The sequence below is a fragment of the Mytilus californianus genome, unplaced genomic scaffold, assembly GCF_021869535.1.
Source record: "Mytilus californianus isolate M0D057914Y unplaced genomic scaffold, xbMytCali1.0.p SCAF_1, whole genome shotgun sequence".
Lineage (NCBI taxonomy): Eukaryota > Metazoa > Mollusca > Bivalvia > Mytilida > Mytilidae > Mytilus > Mytilus californianus.
In genome coordinates this window covers 111,662,467-111,686,591 of record NW_026262581.1, presented here as the reverse complement: position 1 = coordinate 111,686,591, position 24,125 = coordinate 111,662,467, and the positions used below count along the sequence as shown (strand labels likewise).

The 24,125-nt window shown below is 31.7% G+C and overlaps 1 protein-coding gene across 1 annotated transcript in view; it reads right to left on the bottom strand.

Annotated features, from left to right (window-relative positions):
- Positions 1-23,063, bottom strand: part of LOC127730792 (uncharacterized) — a 29,357-nt gene extending 6,294 nt beyond the window's left edge. The window contains exons 1-4 of the mRNA XM_052239373.1: positions 22,705-23,063; positions 4,694-4,847; positions 1,996-2,144; positions 359-488 (exon numbers count right to left, since the gene is read on the bottom strand). Of these exons, the coding sequence (XP_052095333.1) occupies positions 359-488; positions 1,996-2,144; positions 4,694-4,847; positions 22,705-22,771 (500 nt within the window). The 5' untranslated portion in view covers positions 22,772-23,063. The remainder of the gene's footprint in view (positions 1-358; positions 489-1,995; positions 2,145-4,693; positions 4,848-22,704) is intronic.
- Between the last annotated feature and the right edge of the window lie 1,062 nt (positions 23,064-24,125).

The following is a 24,125-nucleotide window of genomic DNA, read 5'->3' as shown; positions in this document are numbered from 1 at the left end:
CTAACTTTTATAATTTTTATTAAAGGAATGACTGTAATATTTTTTCTGTCTATGAAGAAATAACATCAAAAATGTAGTGCACACTGAATAACCCGTGTAGCGTGTTATTTAAAAGTGTGCACCACATTTTTGAGGTTATTTCGAATAGACAGAAAAAAACATTACAGTCATTCCTTATAATTTAATTCTAAATTCCATTTTTAATGAATAAATAATGAAAAAAAACGTTGATGACGTCACGGTCACATGACAAAATTATGTCTATGAGCTGATAGACAAAAAACTTACAGCCAATCAGAAGACGTGTTACATCCAAAATTAAATTATAATTCACAAAATGAAACGTCAATATAAATACCTGCAAAATTGGTTTAACGGTTTGTTGGTAACTTGATTTATGGAAGAGACATTCATACCCATAGAAATCTTAAAACATCGTTCTGAGTAATCATGATTAGTTGTAAAACAGCTTTGGCTTCTTGCATATACTGAAAATAAGATAGGGTTCGAATTAATGGTGAGAAAATTTTTTAAATAGTACCAATTTTATTACTTCTACACAGTTCTAAAACTGAAAAACCCTGTTTCTCTCTGTAGATTTATATATATAATATTATAAGTAGAAACATACTAGAAGAAAATTTCAAAAGCTAATAAATTGTAAAAACCTATATTTTGTAAGAGGAATTCATTCGTTGCTATCGGAGAATACAGGAATCGCATCTAAACTATAAAAAAACCAACACAGTTATAGTGTTGTCTTGAAATTATCGATATAATTTTCTTTTCATTAGGTTCATATTTTAATCCTGGTCCCCTATAATGAAGCTATTGTCAGATTTCCCAGCTTTAACGCAAGCATTTATCAATAAAACGGAAAGATTTTGTTAAGCCGCAAATATGAAAGCAACGGTTTCAATTTCGAAGCCATTAGTCGTTAATATAGAATTGAAAAAAAAACCATTTTAATCAAGAAACATTGATGTCAAGACAAATCCTGAATGGGATGCTATTTCTGGCAAGGTAGAATCTGTTTTATCTTGATATAACTGATACAATAAAGTGCATGTTGTTATTTCCATTCCTTTTTACTTTCTGTCAAGTACTTCCTGTTTCAGCCATTGATCCTTAAGATGTTATATAAACAACACGGTTTCTGTCCTCTCAGATTCGTATAAACTTTCCTGTGCTTTCTGTAGAAATTTAAACATAACAAGATTTGCGTTTTTGCATAGCATACCTGGTCAGGATTAAAATTTGATTAATGGTAAATGTACTTTTCTCATTATTGGAAAACCAACCAAATATACATTAGATTTGGGTAAATACTTGGCTTTAAGTCGCCCCTCCTGTCCTCTGTTCCAATAAAACGATTATGAAATGTTTTCTCATTTGATACAATGTTTTACAAGTGAGTATATTTGTATGATAAAAGATTACTGTCATGATATCATTATAACTATTCTATATCCATCTTAAAAAAATGGAAAGTGTTATTTTTTATCTTGTCTTAGTGATTTGTCCACAAAAGTCCTTCGTTATCATCTGCAATAATAACAAAAACGGGGTTTGACGTCTTAATGTTCATCTAGATCTATAGAGGGGAGAAAAATGTGAAACCTATAATATCATAATTAATTTATTTAATCAAAATGCATCCTTTTAAATACTAGGGTACAATACATATTCTCGTCATAAGCTACATGGAAAAAGACGCATGTTTGGATGTGTTTAAATACAGATAACTGTCTGATTTGGGACACAAACACATTCAAATAGCAAGCTCTTTGGATTGGTCTTCGCGTGGAACTATCTAATACGCCAATGTTATATAGTTGTAAAAAATATCACCCCCATCCCCCCACCACCGATCACTTGTAAGCTATGTATTGATATATTATTTGTACTACAAGTAAATATACATAAAATATTTCACACTGGACATTCATCAACCAACAGATCATCAATGACACATCTTTTATAGTGCGACCTTACCATCAAACATATTATCATCTTTACAAAGTTGTGAAGGTTCTGTTTGTGTGTTTTCCAGACTGACTAAGGCAACACGTATGTCATTATGTTTTTCTGGTGGACACTGGTCATGAAGTTTACGTACGCATCTTACCGCTTCTTGATATGAACTGAAATTGAAATTTGAAACTTATACTCAATTTCAAATTAATTGTTTGATACTCAAATGATCCCATCAAAAGAAGTGCATGTGAATTCAAACTGATTTTTTTTCAGAAAGTACGCATCTTGTGTAACTTGTATTAGATATATCATCACAGGAAATTTAACAAAAAATAAATTGCAGCAATTACACGAGATCTTAACTACATTGATTTATAGCTTATATCAACCAAAATTACTTTAAATAGCATTTCTCATATTCTAACGAGAATTGTCCCTATTCTATAAAGAAGAAAAATATGAAACCCAATACTTTAATATTCTAACGTAATAAGCTTGTTTGACATAAAATCAAAACGATTCAAATGTAATTTGTCAAAGTAATTTATTTTGGTGATTTGTACAGGAAACTTCAGATGATTTCATGTGTTTTTATGAAGAAGATCATAATTCCTCTGTAACAAAAGTTTTCAGTGTTTATGTCAATTGCTTTACATCAAAAGTAGTTTATATATTTTCCGCCCAAAAATTTTAACAGAAGCAGATTAAAGCCAATTACATTTATATGAATAAGAAAATAATTTTTGTGTCGCCAACAGGGGTGTAATTACAGCATTTAATACTCTTTATACACCACAGTCAGATATAAACTATAATCCCCCGTCGATTTTTGAAAGAACGCATTTAAAACATAACTGGCAAGCCTTCAATTTTTTTAAAAATTTATTAAATCTTCATAAAAAATTAAGATTGCCGTTCTGGTTACAACGAAGGCCTGCAAATAGTTCTATACATTTTGGACCTGTGACTGTATCATAACTTTCTCATTTCTCATTACCAATGTCTTATGATAATTTTGAAAGCATTTCATGTAATTTGTGTATAAATTAAAAAAAAAAGGGTGATATTGACATCTCCAATTACATGAAATACTGCAAAATAACTATTCTTCTTAATTCGTTAATGGTTATTGAATAAAGTATAACCTTAATGGTACCTATTTTACTGCTCTAGATGCGCATTTAAACAATTAATGTATCTTCAGTGATGCTCGAAGCCAAAATATTTGAACATCCAAAACCTTATACAAACGTTGAAGTGTTTAGCTATAGAGCAAAATTGAAAAACAAGCGTTGAAGTGTTTAGCTCTAGAGAAAAATTGAAACTGTCTCTAGAATCTCCATACATTATTCGATAACCACCACATACGACCAACAACAAACAACAAGAAATTTAGGTTGAAACAACCTTTATTGATATCAAATTAGCATTTAATTTTTAGGAAGAGTATTTGCGATAAAAAAAGTAACAGCTTTCAGAAGATATTTGTACCATTTCTCGACTCGTAGTTTAACAGCACACTATTGTATATAGAAAAATATGCACATATCTTAATTGTAAATAGTTCTAAGCATTGTTAATGATGTTGACTATTTCCTTTTCCTTTTAATTAGAAATTTCAAAATATACATCTATCATATTTTCTTTTATTTCCAAGATGTGATACTTGCACAATAATGGACAATAAAATTATTTAGGAAGAGAAGTAGTTTGATTTACTAACAAAAGTACGTTGAAATTAATTTACTAACACACGTACGGGGACATTAATTTACTAACACACGTACGGGGACATTAATTTACTAACACACGTACGGGGACATTAATTTACTAACACAAGTACGTTGAAATTAATTTACTAACACAAGTACGTGGACATTTATTTACTGACACAAGTACGTGGACATTAATTTACTCAATTACTCTGTTTTACAGGTCCTGTACACACCAACATTATAAAATAAACAGCTGCGCCATGAGCGCATGATACGCTCGTCGCTTTTTCAATAGATATAAACCAGTCACCAAAGTTTCATGAAAACTGCCCAAAGCATTTTTGAGTAATTGTCCGAAAATTGGAAAATCCCCATTTTTTAATGAATAAAACCCCACAACTCGGAAACATAAAATCTAAAATCTAAAGGGAGCTCACATCAATAGACATAAACTATTCACCAAAGTTTCATGAAAACCGTTCAAAGCATTCTTGAGTTATTGTCCGAAAACTGAAGAATCCCCATTTTTTAATGAATAAAACCCCATAACTCGGAAACGTAAAATCTAAAATTAATAAAAATCGAAAGGGAGCTCACATCAATAGATATAAATAATTCACCAAAGTTTCATGGAACTGTTCATAGCATTTTTGAGTTATTGTCCGAAAACTGGAAAATTCCCCCTTTTTAATGAATAAAACCCCATAACTCGGAAACGTAAAATAAAAAAATTATAAAAATCGAACGGGAGCTCACGTCAATAGATATAAACAATTTACCAAAGTTTCATGCAAATTAATTAAAGCGTTTTTGAGTTATTGTCCGACATGTTTAAGACGGACAGACGGACGGACGGACACGGTATACCATAATACGTCCCGTAAACGGGCGTATAAAAACATAAACAACTAGTAACCATTATGAAACATGACTTCATATTTATTTATAACATTTATTTTATGAAAATTGAGGCGAATCTTAAACAATGGTAGCTAACTAACCTGCATAAAAGTCTTAAATCTTCTATGTGAACACCTAAGAAAAATGTCTTGTCTGTCATTTGAATATGATCTAAGTTTGTATTGTAGATACTAAAACAATCTGTTGTGTATGTCTGTACATCTAGAGGACATGATGCCATACAGATTCTACACACTGTAAAGTAAATAAAAATGTATTAAATTAATCTGTATATAAAAAGAAGGCTATCATATCTTGAAAGAAAAGAAAAACGTTGTTAGATACACACTTATGTTTTTAATTTTGTAAGAGATTAGTTATGTACGGGGGTATTTCACACAGAAGGTACAGGAACAAATATAATTATCACTGAACATATACAGAGTATAGACTTACAAAAACACATTCTGGAAGATACGGAGTATATACTTATAAAAACACATTCTGGAAGATACAGAGTATCATGATACTTATAAAAAACACATTCTGGACAAGTATATATATCAAGGTCTAATCAGTCTTGTATGCAATATACTCTAGACGATTTTGATTTTCAAAGTGTATATAACCCTTTTGGAATACGAACCCCTAAACAATGACAAGGAGCTATTGTTTTATTGTATATAAAGGTGTTAAATTGAAACACATATTTTTGTTCTGTAAATTTATCCACCTTAACTTCTATTAACTTTTGTTGTAAATATCTCGGTATTTTATCGTGCTTCTCAAATCTCATTTACGGTATTATTTATGATGGTGCAGAAAAAAAGAACTGTTCAACCATATAATTATATTTGGTTTAACACTGAAATTGATCTAGTGTTGAGGTGGGACGACGAGTTCTGTAATTTAGGATTGCTTTGATTGCTATTTTCACGCGATTTTTTCGTCAATATTATTATATTTCTTTCAGAATACTTACAATTTTTTAATTAAGACATTTTAAGAGCTGTGAAATGGGTTTTACTTGTTACAGAAGCATACTTTTATCGATTAAACCAAAATATGTCAAGAAACAGTTGTTCGCACACACCAAGGCTTACTTATTGTTTGTGCATATAAGTTTGTTGGATAATTTTTTTAAAACAAATGGTCGTTGTTATTTGTACACATGGGAAGTACACATTTATTAAAAAGTAAAAGAGTGTTCGGCTTACCGACTTGAAAAATTAGTGATATGTATACAATATAACAAGATCAACCCTCGTTCCCTATGTGTCAAGAAAAACACCCCTATTTTGTATCAGGATCAGAGTTAAAAGGTCTCCTGATAACATTTTGGTAGAAATATAGGACAAACATCAAGGTTACCTGACAGTCTTGTGTATAGTTCAGGTTTGTGGGCAATATCGAGCTATTTCTGTTCACCATCAGAGTAACCAAATCTGCTTCTATTTACCGGCAAAAACAAAAGCTTTAACTTATATATGAATCAGAAAAGGAAGGTCTCCTGGTGACATTATTGAAAAACCATGCAAGTATTGCACCAACTGTTTGATTGGAAATGTAAGGGAAATGCCCTTTATTTTTGAGTTCTCAACTTTAACTAGATACAATTAAAATACTAAACGAACGGGAAAGTCAAAGCGCCACTCATCGGTCTATTTGCTGAAAGCAAAATTATTGTAATAAATAGTTTTATATAAAATGGTACCAGTAACTATGTCCAAGAATAAATCAGTGTTCATCTTCATTTATCATGTTAGCAATTATTTTTATATTATTTGTGTCTGAATTCTTCTATAAACGTTTATGCAACTTAAATGAAATGTGTTGCTTTACAAATAACGCTGGTCAGTGTCGTTTATATTTATTAATTTCTACTTTACGAAAGGTAGTATTGAAGACGACAGAATTTGTTACAATAATTAATTTAATTCTTCTTTGTATTCATACTTTCTAATAAGTATGACATTTTAAGCGAGACAGTGAGATGTAACATACAAGAAATAATTACCAGGTACGTGCGCATCACTTGTAACTTTGTAGTAATGTTCTTGTCTAATTAAAACATGATTTTGAATGTCATGTCATATTTCATAAATCTTGCATTTAATGTATACATTCCACATCTTTGTACATTTTAATTAATACGATATTTTCTCATAATGGCACTTCAAACGAACCATTTTGAAGGATATTTTTTGTTTGTAGGATAAAGTTTTTTTCTCGTCTTTGTGCTTAGACAATCATGTGTAGACAGCTGCACCTCATGATCATAAACCATACAACTTAATTTGATCTATTAAATTGACTTATGATCTTACTTTGTAACATTCTGTAACTTTACAATATCTGAATGAGTAGTGGTATAACTGCAACTCGACTTCATTGATATTTGTGAACAAATATATCTCCCCCCCTCCCCCCCCCCCCCCAAAAAAAAAAGTCATTTCGGTGGCTTACTCGTCGTTAATTTTGTTTTGAACACAAAACAACTTCTTTCCAAATTAAAAAAGTTTCCGGCACAATAACAAGTATAAACAAGTTAAGATAAATAATATAAATACAAAAATGTATACATGAAATCCAACATGAAACCTCCCAAGCCCACCTATGCTGACCAAACGGCGACAGTTATGAATTAACCTGACGACCTAGTAATTGTTCCGTTTAGTAACCATTTTAGTGTTTGTAATATCAACATATTAACCCAAAAAGGGTAATGTAGGATAATTTTGATGAGACAGTTTACTATATAAACATCTATATTGAGAGTACATCAGCTTTATTCTGACACTTGAATTTTTTAAGTGAATTTTTTTTAACTATTTCCCCCCGTCTTAAATGAATAGAGGAATATTGGAGTAATACACTACTGAGACAATGACGCAACGACTCTTAAAAAACAGAAACCAGAACATCGAGAACAACATACTGTCTTTAATGACATATAAAAAAGAAGATGTGGTATGATTGACAATGAGACAACTCTTCACAAGAGACCAAATGACAAGGAAATTAACAAATATAGGTCACCGTACGGCCTTCAACAATGAGCAAAGCCCATACCGCACAGTCAGCTATAAAAGGCCCCGGAATGACAAATGTATAACAATTCAAACGAGAAAATTAACGGCCTAATTTATGTACAAAAAAATGAACGAAAAACAAATATGTAACACATCAACAAACGACAACCACTGAATTACAGGCTCCTGACTTGGGACAGGTCAGGTACATACACACAGAATGTGGCGGGGTTAAACATGTTAGCGGGATCCCAACCCTCCCCTAACCTGGGACAGTAGTGTTACGGTAAAACATAAGAACGAACTATAAAAATCAGTTAAAAAATGACAGTCAATTATCCATATACCGTGTATCAAGCGTTTAAATCGCACTGAATATAGTTTCATGTACAATGTATTAAAATATTAGATCCGGTTGTCGATGGTGCTATATTTTTTTTAGGTATAGCTAAATCATTAAAGCACACACTTTATTTGTGTGTTCAAACTTCTGTAAATTGTCTGGATCAATTCATTTGATATGAGTACTTAACACTTTTTTTACTTGTCTACACTATTTATTTTCCAATGCCGTTATAAAACGATACGTACAAAACGGTGTTCCATTAACATTTCTTGCAAAGTATGTCTGTTGGGGCTTTAAAATGCATTTTACATAATTAAATGCACAACTTCGCTGGGGGATCTGCGATAAGGTAAACGTAATTACGTTTGATAAAACATAAATGAAAAGCAAGCCTGCAGAAAACGGGGAGATGTAAATGAGTTTTATTAGATTTGTTTTAAATCAGTCATTAACGGCTATGTAAATATTAATAGGTAAACACATAAATGATAAGTATTGATGTGCATGTTTTGTACAAGTTAATAGTCCAGGAAATTTTTAAAGTTTGTTTAATCTTGACAGAAACTTATCAAATTGTCACGAAATTCCAGCTTTTGGGAGACTTGCAGACCACATTCTGTTTTTATGCTTTTAAATCTGTATATAATCTAATAAATTCTTTAATAACCCAGTTTGAATTATAAACAATCAAGCAATTTTAGGAAAATAATGCCATTTCAGGAATATAATTCCTTTTCAATTAAGAAAAATGTAAAAGTATAACTGTTTTAATCGTGTTCATTTTCTGATATTGCTTTTTTGTCATTTCCAACAGGCATAGATTAAAATTAATTTTAATATCTATGAACGAATCTTTTCCAACACTATCTGTTAAATCATATTTAAAACCAATAAAAGATATTAGTTAGTAGAAAAACTGAACGTTATCAGTGCTCAGACAAGTCAACATTTGTTTCTCCATGTTTACAGGCCCTTGCTTTCCATAACTCTCTGTTGTCAGGATATCTATACACCTGCTTAAAAACAGAAACCGTAGATCACCAAATCTGTCGGAGAAAGAATGATCTGTATTTGCAATAACGGCTTCCTTCGAGGGCTGAAGAATTTAGCAATCACTATTTTTACAAAGATGCTTGCCATAAAATGCAAACTGCATGAAATGACTTTTCACAATTTGGGTAGTTTATGAACTCATAAAAGATAGAATGAACATGAAAATTTTTCGCAAGAATGTATGTCATACGTTGAAAATATCGGACTGCTAAGTCACTTCTGATTCACTTATATAGATCTAGGATGTCATACAAGCTATCCCTATAAAAATCTGTTCAAAACAATTAAGTCTAATTCTTTATTAAAAATTACATAATATATATAGATATAGGAAGATGTTGTATGAGTGCCAATGAGACAACTCTCCTTCCAAGTAACAATTTATAAAAGTAAACCATTATAGGTCAAGGTACGGCCTTCAACACGGAGCATTGGTTCACACCGAACAGCAAGCTATAAAGGGCCCCAAAAAATTACTAGTGTAAAACCATTCAAACGGAAAAACCAACGGTCTAATCTATTTAAAAATTACGAGAAACGAGAAACACGTATGAACTACATAAACAGACGACAACTACTGTACATCAGATTCCTGACTTAGGACAGGTGCAAACATTTGCAGCGGGATTAAACGTTTTAATGGTACCAAACCTTCTCCCTTTTCTGAAACAATAGAATAACATCACAACATAGAAAGACACGCTATAAAATATCAATTGGAAGGCTTCACTCAATCAAAAAACATAAATTAACACACAATGAACGAATAAATTTGATCTGTGATACCTGAATGCAAATATATAGTTGATAAAAATTATAAGGGATAAATAATTAAGGTCAAAAGTAAATAAACAGGTATAAACAAAGTTAAAGTATGATATCACTGTGAAATGTTAAACAATATTTAGAAAATCATCACTTTTGAAAAAACATGCGTCATATTATACACAGGTAAATGAAAATAATTTTGTTGTTAAGTATACTTCTTCTTCTGTGTGTATAAAATCTTCCGTTTAGGAATACCAAGAAATTTCTTTAATATCAATAAAACTAATTTAACACTTGGTACATATGGGGGTGAATATCAACAATAAAACTATACAATACGTGCTAGATAAAACTTCCTGTACAGGTGCAAGAATTTAAGGAGAAATGAAATAATTTTGATGTTCATAGTACGAAGAAGTGAAAATTTGTAGTAATACCAAATAATCAAAGCTGGTATATAGACAAGATCCGTGTTAACATTAAATAACAAAAAAAGCATTACAAATAGTATATAAGCTATTTTAAAAGTTTAATACCCGTGCTTTTGTTCGTGGATACTTAACAATAACATTTTATATGACTTCATCATATAGCATCTAGTGACGCTTAAACTTCCGGTGTTATATAGTCATTTTCCTTCATGGCAGTTTTTCCCCCGAGAAACTGTCATGATCTCATTTTTTCCCCGGGGAAATTTTGGATCATTGCCATTCTTCACCAACGGAAAGTTGGCAATACGTATACATATAGCCACTTTCCTCTATGCCCATATTTCCCCCACATTATGTAACCATCAAAATTGCACAGCCATTTATTGCATATATTTTTCATATCTTATTTAGAAATAATTGATCTATTGGGCCATGGTACGGAGACAGCACAAAATTACCCAATCCAACACGCAAACAATCCAATGCGATGGGACCCCTCTACAATAAGCAATCATATCCGGGCGGTTTCGAAAATATATAAAGAAATCATATCCAAGGACACAACATATGTTTCAAACATTCCTATATATACAACAACTTTTACCATCCGACAAAATTCCTTTTTAGTGTGGGCTTCAACTATAAAACATGTGTTGACCATTGGGCCTTACGACCTACAACAGAAAGTCACGTAACACATACAAAAGGTTCACGGAGGAGAATGAATGTGATCACCACATCAGACTATGCTTTTTATATATACATATGTATATACACTAAAAGAATACTTCGTGTATTGTATCAGATATCCTTGTTTAATTCCTACGAGAAGGTAACACCTCCCGAAACGAAAGCTGATTTTAATCAGCTATAGTTAGAGGAGGGGATAAGGTGTCTGCGCAATGCTAGGCGGTGTTGTCATAGAAGTTAGAAATAAAAAGTACAGGTTCCAGCCCCATTCGGGGAGGAAGTAAAGAAACAGATCTACTCTAACATCGTTAGGTTGATTTTCTAGGCACTTTATATATATATATATATATATATATATATACTCATATATACAAGTCTAAATTGAAAACAACGTTCTCAAACCTGTGATTGCGTTGGATAAAAACCGCAATTTTTATACGTGTGCATGCAAAACAAATTTCTTGGTAGAGGGGTCTAAATACAGCACAAACAACATTTTCCAAAAGACCAAATTATAATAAGAATATTTTAACAAAACGCATTTGACTAGCAGGTCGAACAACGGATGTTCTTAAACCCTGCTGACTGCCATTGGCGATTGCCAAATAAACGGATCACCAGATGTAACAAAATGGAACTATTAATTTAATACCAAACAGAAAACAATAAACTTGCGGAAAAAATGGTACACCGCAAACAAAAGTTGCAAAAATTAGTACACCATATCCGGATTTCGACAATTAATGTCTCTTCAGTGATGTTAGGAATCGAAACGATATTTGGAAGGGCATATAATTTACCTCAATTTAGGATAGACTCTTATATATATATATATAATATATAATATAAATGAATAAATCATAGTAATCATACGATGATGGTGTTGTTGTAACGCTAAAATAATTAAAAGAATGGTTACTATATCCTTTAATAATTTAATTTTGGATGTAACGCGTCTTCTGATTGGCTGACGTTGTTTTGTTTATCAGCTCATACTGTAGACATAATTTTGTCATGTGACCGTGACGTCATCAGCGTTTTTTCATGGTTTACTCCGGTTTAAAATGGAATTTAGAATTAAATTATAAGAAATGACTGTAATATTTTTTCTGTCTATTCGCTACGCGAGTTATTCAGTGTGCACCACATTTTTGATGTTATTTCTTCATAGACAGAAAAAATATTACAGTCATTCCTTAAATGAATAATTAATTTCCAACCGACGTCGCCGATGTTACTACAAGAGGACAATGAGCTACTCGTGCTACTATAGAGGGGAAAAAAGGCCTGATCCTGGTTTCCCCTATCACGCTGAGGGAGAAAATGGGATCATGCCAATTTTTCTTTGGGAAAAACTTGATTAATCCCCTCCCCCAATGGCATGGGACAAACATGGCCATAGGACACCTGTACGTTTAGAATTCTAGTTGTACAGAATACATTTGTTGTAAAAACTTACAACTCATTTCAACAGTGGTTTAAGGGTCTACAGTGTTTTCGATAATGTCTTCAGGTGACATTTTCCGGCATCTGCTTGTGATATTAAATAAGGTTCGTGATAATTATATTCATGAGAAAAAAATTACAACAGAAATGTTTAATACGGTAAACTGCTAGCTGGATAGTGCCCACAAACTTGATACCTGCCAGGGAACTTTGCTGTTTGACCTATATTTTTTTTTTGTTGTTTTCTTTTTGGGAGAGGGGTCCAAAATGTTATCGGGAGGCATTTCAACTCTGATCCTATCAGAGAATATGGCTCATATATCACCGGATTCACAGTTAACAAGAAAACTTTTATATCTTTGAACACATGATTAGAATATATTTGGTTTATTTCATAAAAATATGATTCTGTAACAAGAAAACCTCATTTCGAAGCTCTGAAAAAGTCTTAATTGAAAAATTGCAAGTTTTCTGAAAGACATAAAATAAAATTGACGAATAAAACCCGTGGAAAATGGCGATCAAAGCAATCCACAATTACAGAACTCGCCATTCCACTTCAACACTAGATTAAATACATTATTAACCAAATACAATTATATGATTGAACTGTTCCCCTTTTCAGCACCCATCATAAATTATACCTTATAGAGATTTGAAAAGCACGTTGAATAGCGAGATATTATCAACAATAATCAAATAGAAGTAAAGTTGAAAAAATTTTCAAAACATATGTGTTACAATTTAATACCTACAGATAAAAACAGTAGTTCCTTATCATTGTTAGGGTTTATATGCCGAAACACTATAAAAATCAAAATTAACTACAGTATATCAAAAAATTAGAATTTGGAATATAGACTTGTCAAGAACTTGTTTTCTGTAATTATACACTGAGTTCCAGGACTCTTTGCTTTTCGTTTCAAATACAACTAAACAACTAGCTGTAACATAATTTAAACAATAGTCACTGTGTAACGTTTTGTTTTCTATCAAGATATGTACTCAAAGTATTTCAATTGAATTGGACTCTTTAAGCGCTCTCCGTAAAATCGTGTCCTGAATCCGAGCCTAAAATTATATTTTGACACGAGTTGCCTCTCTTCTGGATTGTAAGATTGCTAGAACTAAAATGACAATATTTACACAAACCAAGAATTAACTGGGAATAAACAGGGTAATTAAAAATGCTAATCACTGCTTTTGATGCAAGAAATTCATACGACCGTGGGCCAGGTATGGAATTTCGAACTGTAAGAGCTTTAGAAGAGACATTATTTTTGTTGTATCAAAATAATTGCTGACGATATTTGCATGGTACTTAGTTTTAGTTGGACCTTCTATGTGTTTTTTTCCCCAAATAAGTAGGAATAGATTTAATATTTGAGGCAACGGGAACTTGATAAAAAGGAACTTTCAAAAAACGTCAAGATCAGAAAAATCATCACTAAAAAGGTTTATCTTGAAATAGCATCGCTTTGAGAATCAGAAAACAAATTCGTTTTGTTGTTTTTGCAGAAAAATGTATATTCCAAAACATAATTAAAAAAATAATGATTCAAGAACAATATCTTCGATATAGAAACACTTCTGTGTCCTCGATAAAACTATGTAGTTGGTAAAAAGATTTACCGTGTTTCCTTCCATAAGTTAACGAAGCCAACGATAAAATATGGAAGCTCTGAAAGTTCATTTCAATCTATTTTTTTCCGCTTTTCAATATAATTTAATATTTTTCGATGAAAATATAAAAACAATTTTTACATTCTTTTGCCGTAGAATACCTTTTATATCTTCACGATTACTGCATTTAGAGCCTAACAATGGAATAAACGGTTTCTTTAACCTCGGTTAAAGTTTGAAATATGGCAAGATTTCATCTGTCTTGGGTAAATATTTGTTTAATACAAAATCAAACTAATTTACCGTGTGCCAACTGACATTGAGTAGTTTTAAAAGAGAGATAGATTACTTGACAAAAATAACAATTTGATCTGTTTTCATACACCGCGGGACGTTAAATGTCTAACAACCCAAACGAATTTTACTTTTTCTGGGTGATACATGCATTTAAAAAACGAAATATCTAAAGCACTAAGTCCTAAATAAACTTTATGATTAAGTTTTCAAAATAACTCTTACTTTATGAGACAAATGAAAGAGAGCGTGCCCTGGTCTAATCCCCAGCTACTTTCTAGGTATGTCTGCATGATAAATTCGTGTGACAATCTTGGTAAATGTACAGAAATGTACTTGAAAATGAAATGATGTAATGAAAAAATATCTTTAAATTTCATGTGAACCATTACTCATTATTATGGAAACATAGTCACGTTAAAATACAGGTCTTACATTTTGCTATGTGTATATGTATAGTTATTATCATTCCGATGAAAGCATAAAATAATATTTTTTTTGCAACCTACATGGGCAATTTGCTTTAATGTTAAAAATGTTCCCATACATTTTCAACTTCTCTAATCTGAAGTAATAAGGTCCAAGGACACAGTTATCGTCCTTTGGTTTTCGTTGTCTACGAATATAGTCCCTAGTGTGAACAGTGTATAACTTGCATTTTTTTTTTATACACTTTCCCAATTTATTTCTTGATATTTTATGCATGAAATATTAAGTAAGGGGATGAAATTACATGTTAAAAAAATTTGGGTGCTGAATCTTTATGTTAAGTAGTGATTTGGTCCAGTTAAAAAAGGTCAAAAATTAGAATGTCTGAAGCTGTCAAACTGAATTTTAGCCCCCCTTAACACAGAATTGTCAATATTTTGAGTTAGAGCTGGTAGAAGTTTCTATAATTTTGATATTATTTGTATCAATAGTAGTACACTACACTGTAAAAATCTTTTTGAGATAGAGCAGGTGCGATTTTTTTAATTTGAATTTATTGTCTAAAAGAAATGCACTACGAAATAACTGTGTTCTCGGGCCATAAGAAGTATCTCTGTATTTTAAAGATGCTAAAATTATGAAATACAATAAGCAAAATAATGACGATGTTCGTGACAAGACTTAAGTTATAAATCCCTGTAATGTATGTGAGCAAAATGAAAACTTGACTTTTATTGAGATGTGTTGCCGTGCGACTAAGTTCTGACATTTGTCTCCAAAATTAATTATACCAGGTACATACCATGTAAAATGGACAATTAATGCCATACTAAACTCCTTGACAAACGAGAATGTGTCAAAATTAGATTTTATAACATCGAAAATACAATTTCAACCCATGGATTTGAAGTTTTCTTAAAAAAAAAGCCGGCTTAATTGCTTTATATGGAAAGGATATCAAATGAAGAAACAAACAGCCAATCTTCCAACTCTATTAACGTATCACCATATACTGTGTAATGGTAGCATGTCATGTCAGACAAGTAGTCAGTAGAGCTCTGAGTAGTCATTTAGATAGAAATGATCATCTATACGTGTAGCAGTAACAAAAATATGTTTGCCAAATTTGTATGACAAGAATTATAAAAAAAATAAACGACTTCCATGTCGGTAACAAAATACTCTACATTGGTATGCAAAAATCTTGATTGATTGACACCAGGTCTTATGGTGAATTTCTTCTCTTTTGTTTTAACATTTATTAATAAATGGTATTACAATCAATCATAGACAGAAGTATCTTGTTTATGTCAAGTTGGTAAAATCTTGGCATATAGCAAGATAAACCCTTCTTCATAATATGCAAATTGACTTGATCAAAGTACAGTTTCCAGAGGGCATTTTCCCCCGAGTCAATGTCAAAATCATATGGTTATACTGTTCACTGATTTATTACAATATGAACTGTACAACTGTACAATGCATGTTGCATAACATTTTTAAATGACCACAAAATTTCTAAACAGCTTGTCAGTGAATATATATTAATTGTGACATTCAAATGCAGCATGTTAAAATTGAAAGAAAATTTGATGATAGAACTAAACCGTTTATTAAAAATGTAGATGACAGAAAAAAAAATCCGGTTATGAAAACAAAAGAAATCGATAAGGCAATAGAGTGTGAATAGAATTAATAGAAAAAAATAGTGGTCGCAGGGGTCTGTTAGAAAACAGGAAATAAAGCTATAACGCTTGCAGTGTTTCGAGTCAATGAAAAAATAAAGTTAAGCAATAACAGTAGCGTCGGTTGATTTAAAGAAAAGGTTATTTATAAATGTTGCAAAGGTTTACATTATCTTTGACCTCGGTTAACTTGAAATTTCAACCAAGTTCAATGTAAACCGAGGACAAAAGAAGCTTCCTTTTTCATTTTATTCTACTTTTCTTTGTAATAATTTGCTTGTAATAATATAACGATTCCAACAGTTTGTATCGTGTTTGTAGTAGTAATTGGTCATTTTATACATGACAATAAAGACATTTGATTTGTAAATCAAAAAGTCAACGCGTAAATAACTGAAACATTCGGCCTTACGACAACTGTTGGTTTTGACCGTAGATGACCTGTTGCAAAAACAAAATGGCTCTATTGGAAATAAATTTAGAAAAAAAATATATAACATTTTTATTTTTAAATATTCAATTTGCTCGCTTCCTATCTATACATTAAGTTTTGTTACAATATGTTAAGCAAACAATAATCAGTCAGTTTTGTGGTTTTTGAAAGTTGCATAATCCTATGTTATAATATTGCAACACTAACACTTTATAAAATTTTACGATCTGACATGTTACATACATGCTTTGTTCCTACGAACGTTATTATACCCGTAACCCCACCCCGAAAAATGAGGTTCACGTGATATTAAACATGCAGTTCCCGTCGAGATATTCTGCATGTTACAATATAGAAATTTGCATATGTGTATATATCTATATTCCATGACCACGGTAAAACATAACTTGAAAAGAAGTCACAAAATTCAATATTTACTTTTGATATATATGTACACAACCGTCGTATATCAGGAATACACAATAAAGTTTTAATCTGTTTACGAGCAAAACCTACTTGAAACCTCTTGATTTTCTGTTGATTACTGATATTGATTGCTTAATCACCACTTAACAATTTTATAAGCTGATCATAATAAAAATCTCCTTTCCACTTTATCCCCAGTATTTAAACTAAATCAAGCATTTGGGAATGTCGATAAGAAAGTTTAAGTTAAAGGTTACCGTCCATAAAAGTCATAAAATGTTCATATATATTGTTCAAAATACAAGATTTAGAAATATGGTAACACTGTTAATCTTACAGAAAAAACCTCCGAACAGAACTTTCATGAATTTTGATTTAGATACAAATATACTTATAGAAACCCTAGTGCGAGGTCGTGTTTGCTTGTCTTATCACTGAAATTATTGACTTCACAAAATTAACTTTAAATTGGAATATTTGCATCTATTACAATAAATCTATTGTGCAATCGGTATCTTTTAAATAAGTATTTGCATGTCTGGTTTTGCCATTCAGTTAAGTTTTTTTTTCATGTGTATATTATTCATTGGAAAGAACATAACAAGGGGACCGTGCATGGCAAAAAAAAGCAAAGAGACAAAGAACAGTTTACAGTCTGAATAATCAAGTGCTTCCAAAGAGTTAGGAATGCCTGCTCCAGTAGTGGCATCCGTAGTGTTCCTATAAGGAGTAAATTGGGGTATCATGTTTAAAATTTATATTTCAACTAGATATACCTTATGATATGATAACAACACACCTCTTTAGGGTCCTGCTTAAATGTCAACTACTGTTAAGTGTTTTCTTCGGACAGGAGTCTATAGATATTTATCACTTGGCTTAATAGTATACTAAAGATGAATATTATTATAAAATATTATTCATCAAGAGGGATATAGTATTGCCTGGCTGGGCATTTGTAGACCCCACTGCAGTGGCAATGACCTTAACATTAAGCTTTATTGACCTTTTACAGACTCGTAACTTATTCGGTATACAAGTTCCAAGTGGTGAACAACCAATCATCCATCGTAGTATCCGTGATATAAATAAAAGATACAAACCTAGGGTTTACTAAATTATATGAAGTTTGCAACCAAATTATTTGATTCTTTTTCTCGAAACTTTTATTAAATTCACACTAAGTAACAAAAAGTCTTTCAAGTGATAGCAGACATTTTATGACGGAAAATAGGTGAACATGAACAAACGGTCTTCAACATTTATATAAACTTGTGACATTGGCCTTTCAGACATTTGTAGCAACCTTAATTGCACTACATTTTCAAACGGCCTTGATCGATGAAACACAATATCCTTATATTGTCATGCAGTATTCGAGAAATACAAGTGACAAGATGTGTTCGCAGGAACATAGCTTAATGTTGCAATACACAGTGTGTTGCAACATTTAGCTATGTTTCATGACCTACATCATCATGCTTGAAAACCTTGCGGCACACCATTCAGTGGTACTCACGATACAGAGCAGGATAGGATTGTAAACGGACGGACGGACAACCTAATATTTTGAGGGCTACTTACAAAAGGCGAATGAGCGTAACTGTAATTATAATCAAGTAACTTGGTTTGACAAAGTATACTACACGCAAATCCCAAAGACGATTTCCTTATGCGTCTGCATGGTAACAATTTATATAATTTTACTGATATTTTCCAAAGGTAAATGACAGCCTTGCCTAATTCTTCATTCATAAAAAAAGATAATTAAGGCACCACTGGAAGTTAACCGAAAGTATTGCATAAAGATGGCATGTGTCTATCAGACTATTTAGCCAGTCACTGCTTCAATTAAAGCGTTTATCTACCATTATTTAGATAATTTAGACAGAGTCGGGATGCTGCACAATTTTATTTGACAGATATCGTATACACTGAACTCTAATGTGCCAGAGGCTTGATTTTACATCGAAAAAGTTATATAAATCGGGGTTTCATGGGAATAATTGCCAGTAAAAGCTTTTGATAAAATTATTTTGTAAAGATTGCAGACATGTAAATGAATAACGTTGTTTTAGTGTAGAACACCTCATCTTTAATGTACTGAAGTTTAAAAGCAGTGATTATTAGTATGAGGACTTCACCAATGGCAATAGAAAGGGTACTATAATTGAGCCCACGAGCAGCCATTGAATTGAGTTTTGTTTTAGAACAAATGTAGACGTTGGGTATACATCAGTGAGACAAGACAACTACAAAAAAGGGGGGATCTAGAGGTATACAAAGTTGTGTAATTGTTTGTTTAGTAACAGTTTTATCGTCAGATTGAAGTTGTAAGCTTAGCAGAAAAGTTAGAGAAAGTTGTAGGTATTTACACTGATTTTTAAAAATTTTGATTAGTTTTGCCAAATGTTCTAGATTTGAGGGCTATGTGTCCGTATTCTTTTTTCTTCGCATACCCTACAGCAATTGTGTTTATAGTGCTGCTATAGTGCTGCAACGGTCATGTCTATACTTACTTGCAAACTCTACAATGGTCATGTCTTCCTTGATTGCTTTTGATTTGATTTGCTAGTGTTTTACTGCTAGTTCCCAGTTTTTGATTTTCTAAGCCTTATATGCAGTTGGTTAAATATTTCTACCCAGTTTTCGCCCTTGTCATTAATGAAGGCCACTTATTTAAAAAAAATTGAAATGTCCAAAAACGAAAACAGTGAACGTTATCTAAGCGACGTTTGTGTTTTTATGGGCATCTTCAAATAAACCTAACATAAACAGTGGTATGTAGCGGTACTCTATTTCGTAATCCCTAAAGTGATTTATGTATACTAAACGGAAAGGCGGGGACAAAGTTTGTTTACAGATCAAGACTTAATGAGAATTAAGTGTAAGGCTATACAAACACATTATAATGATACATCAAACGATCACTATGGAATCGTTATCATAAGTAAACTCGGGACAGGTAAATGAACAGGTGAGAAATAGAAAATGATGAAAAAGTCCAATATTTACTGAAAATAGATATAAACAACATTTTACCCAGATGTTAAATTACAGATTCAACTCAGTCTTGTAAGCAGTTATGAAACACGAAAGAAAATGAGATACCTTGGGTGGCCGAGGAATATGTACATTGACGTATGGTTTGAGACTCCCTCCGGCCATTTCTAATGGCAAGATGAATACATTTTGCCAATATTCATTAATTTAGATTACATCTACTTTTTATACCCCAGCTAATATTATATTTATCTACTTGTAAACGAATTGGATGTGCATGTAATATTTGTCACTGAACGGTTTAGCAACCAGAAGTAATTAGTCCATTAGTATTTAGGATAGCGATTGAACTATAAAAGTTAAATCAAACCCCGATGAACTTATGTAAACTTATTTGTTTCAGTTTGACGTATATACGGCTTTGCAAGGCACTTGAAATTGAAGGAAAGAGTATGAACTTTTAGCAAGACATTATAAATGCGTTGTCACCCATGGTATCTTGCATATCATTCTTTTAACATACCGAACTTTTAAATATTGGGAGATCGGTTCTTTTCTATAAATTCTAACGTCTTATCACTCCTGTAAATATTTGTTGTAAATAAAAGATTAGAACGTTCCGTTTCATTAGTAAAAAGATTTTTCATCTTGTCAGAATTTGAAACAAAAATAATTACAAATACATTTTTGTAGTTTCATTATTAATGAGCCTGCTAAAAGTCTAAAACTGATAAACGTGAATTGAATATGTATAAACGAGCCATGTTTTATTACATGACAAACGACTATATAGCCTGAAGATATACCATACCGCCAGTTTTATCTTCTTGTATCATCGGTTATAATATGCTGTTCGGAATATACTTGTTCCTCTATTTATTTTTGTAATGCATTATCATGATTATCGAATGAAATGTAATTTATAAAAGTTGAAACAGATATGGAAATATTTCGTTTTATTCTGTTATAGACAATGTGTTATGTTAGAGGCATACAATATTGATATTGCTTGTATTAAGATAAAATGTTTTCATTTAACAACACTCTCAAAAATAAAATTAGGTTATACTTATAAAAACAATTTTTATACTTATATGCAATTTATAGACGTTGCTATGAGACTATAGAGAATTTTATTAATCTAATCAAGAACCCATAAAGGGCATCATTTACAACAATATTAAGCACAATATGTATAAACGAGCCATGTTTTATTACATGACAAACGACTATATATTACTATATATAGTATTATTTATAATAATTATTTTCATTGTTTTATTACATGACAAACGACTATATATTACTATATATAGTATTATTTATAATAATTATTTTCATTGTTAAAAAAAATCCAAATCGCTTTTTTCCACAGAAATTTGGATGATACATATTTATTCCATCAGTGTTCATGTAGTCACAAGTACATCATTATTGATGTTGCAATATATTAGACTTCGGCGAGACATGGTCATCAATAAATTATAGAATTACTCGGTGCAAATTTAAGTATGATTAGCTTACAATAAACGCAGACAAATCAACAAGTTTTCAAAACATTTCTCCAATTTCATCAACAGCTCTTCGACATTTTCTCGTCAAATAACAAAATGATATCATCTGCTTTGCATATTGCTCGGTGAGCTGGAAGGCATTCACGGATATTTGACAGGAATATCTGGTTATACTGTTCCATTCATAATCATTTAAACATCCTTAATTTGTATATTGACATGTCCAACGGGTGATTTACTGGACAGTGGAACTTACATATCAATTTTATATGGGGTCATTTGGTTGTAAGGTTAACAGTTCAAAAGATTGATTTTATTATAGCTTCAAGTTATACTCTGTCGCTTTCTGTCAGCTGTGCAAACTGTGGAACAACTAGGATACCAATTATTCCAAAAAAAAAAACCGAACAAACTTTTAAATTAAACAAGATAGTTAATGTTTTATTCCTCAAATATATTAATTTATTTTATCATTGAAGAGAAAACTACTGAAAATTAAGTCATGTTGAAAATGGGAAAGATTATCATTTGAAGGTTAAATTTTTATGAAATTCTTAGATTTTCAAAAGCCTAAATTATTATAAGTTTGTTTTAAAACTAGACAGTATTTTTTTTACCTTTCCTTTCAAGCGTATACAGTATAATATCGTACAAAGAAAATCTATAATGTGTTTGTTGAATTATTTATTTTTGCTTGATGAACTACGATAGCCTTCGTCTAACTTTATTCAAATATTTAAGTGCACATTTGTCATAACTTATTATTAACACCTTATAAACAATACAAGACGTATATGAAGCACTTCACTTGGAAAATTGTAAAAGTGTGCTGACTTCATATATGTTTTGGGGAATCGAAAATTTAAAGCAGCAAGCATGCAAGTGTCAATATTTCTAATTGTAACCAAACTTAAATTAATTGTATAAAAAAATACTCACGCCAAAATAACCATGCAAAGTTCCACACATCCAAGAATTTGCACTGTAAGTTTCTTAGAATACGCATTTTTTATTTCGTTGTTTTCACGTATTATCTCTAGAATTCATATCCTCGATTGTGAATGAAACATGTGCAATTGTAAAAGTTGTAAGTAGTTAGTAAATTATGTTTAAATTCCAAGTCATAGTTTATAACATAACTGTTTATATCACCGCCCATTCATCTAACAACAAACAACACACGAACCAATCAAACTTAGTGATATTAATTCTCTGTCAGAGTTGATAAGCGCAATTGACCCGAGCAGTACATACTATAACCTGTAAGCTCTGTCATAATACTATGCAACTAGAGCTGTCTAGCGCCACTTTCAATACAATTGTAAAATCAACATAATTTCATCTCCTATTAAATAAAGACAAAATCTACTACAAAAAGTCGATTATATGATTTTATTCAGGTAACAACTTTCGTACTTGGATTTTTAATATCTTCCTCACGGCAGTACAATAAAATGATATTAGTTTTACCGTGTGATATTTTTATTTGGATAATAAATGAGGTCTGTCTCGAGCAATCTGTATAAACTGTCCTTGTGTATTGTCGTACGTCACGGGGGTATATCCATATTATTTCTGACTGATTTAACTCTGATACGTCTGTCTTAGTCTGTCACTTTAAATAGCGTCAGTGCAGTGCTATAGAGAGACTTAGTAGATCCCTATCAGCTGTTAACAAGGTTGCGGTGTAATATTTAATTACAGGTGTAAACCAGGTAAGAAACATACAAGAAGGATTGGAATTTGATGGAGTGATTAGGCTTTAATTCAGCAATTATTTTCAGGTTTGGACGTCCCTCTTGTCAAATACTTGTTGGCAATTGTGTTATGTAACATATTTAATCTTGATGTAATAATCAGACAGAAGATAACAGAACAAAAACTGGTGCTTTCTGAAGAAAATGATTATTACTACAGATATGTTTATAATCTCACAAACTATCATATGTATAATGACACACGTTAATCCTTTTGACCTTATTAATAAAAAAATATCCGTCACGCGTCGTAGTATATCTTTAAAGTCTACTATCACTTGCTTGTCGGAGACGTCAGACATACTGGAAATGATGTCGAATGATTCCGTCCACGTTTGATCTTTTCAACTAAGGTTTCAACACCTTGAGGCAAAGTTGATCTTGGACGAATTTGGCTATTTTAGGTACTTTTTGGCCATATAGCTCTTCAACTGTTTCGGTTCTCATACATCCTTGGCTTTCAAATATGCGGCTTGAGCGTTCCTGATGAAGGTAAATCCAGAAAAGCGTTTCGGACGCATGAAATCAATAACGTGTTGTTTTCATTTTTACAGCACTGGGTCGATACCTCTGCTGGTGGACTATCAGTCCCCGAGGGTATCA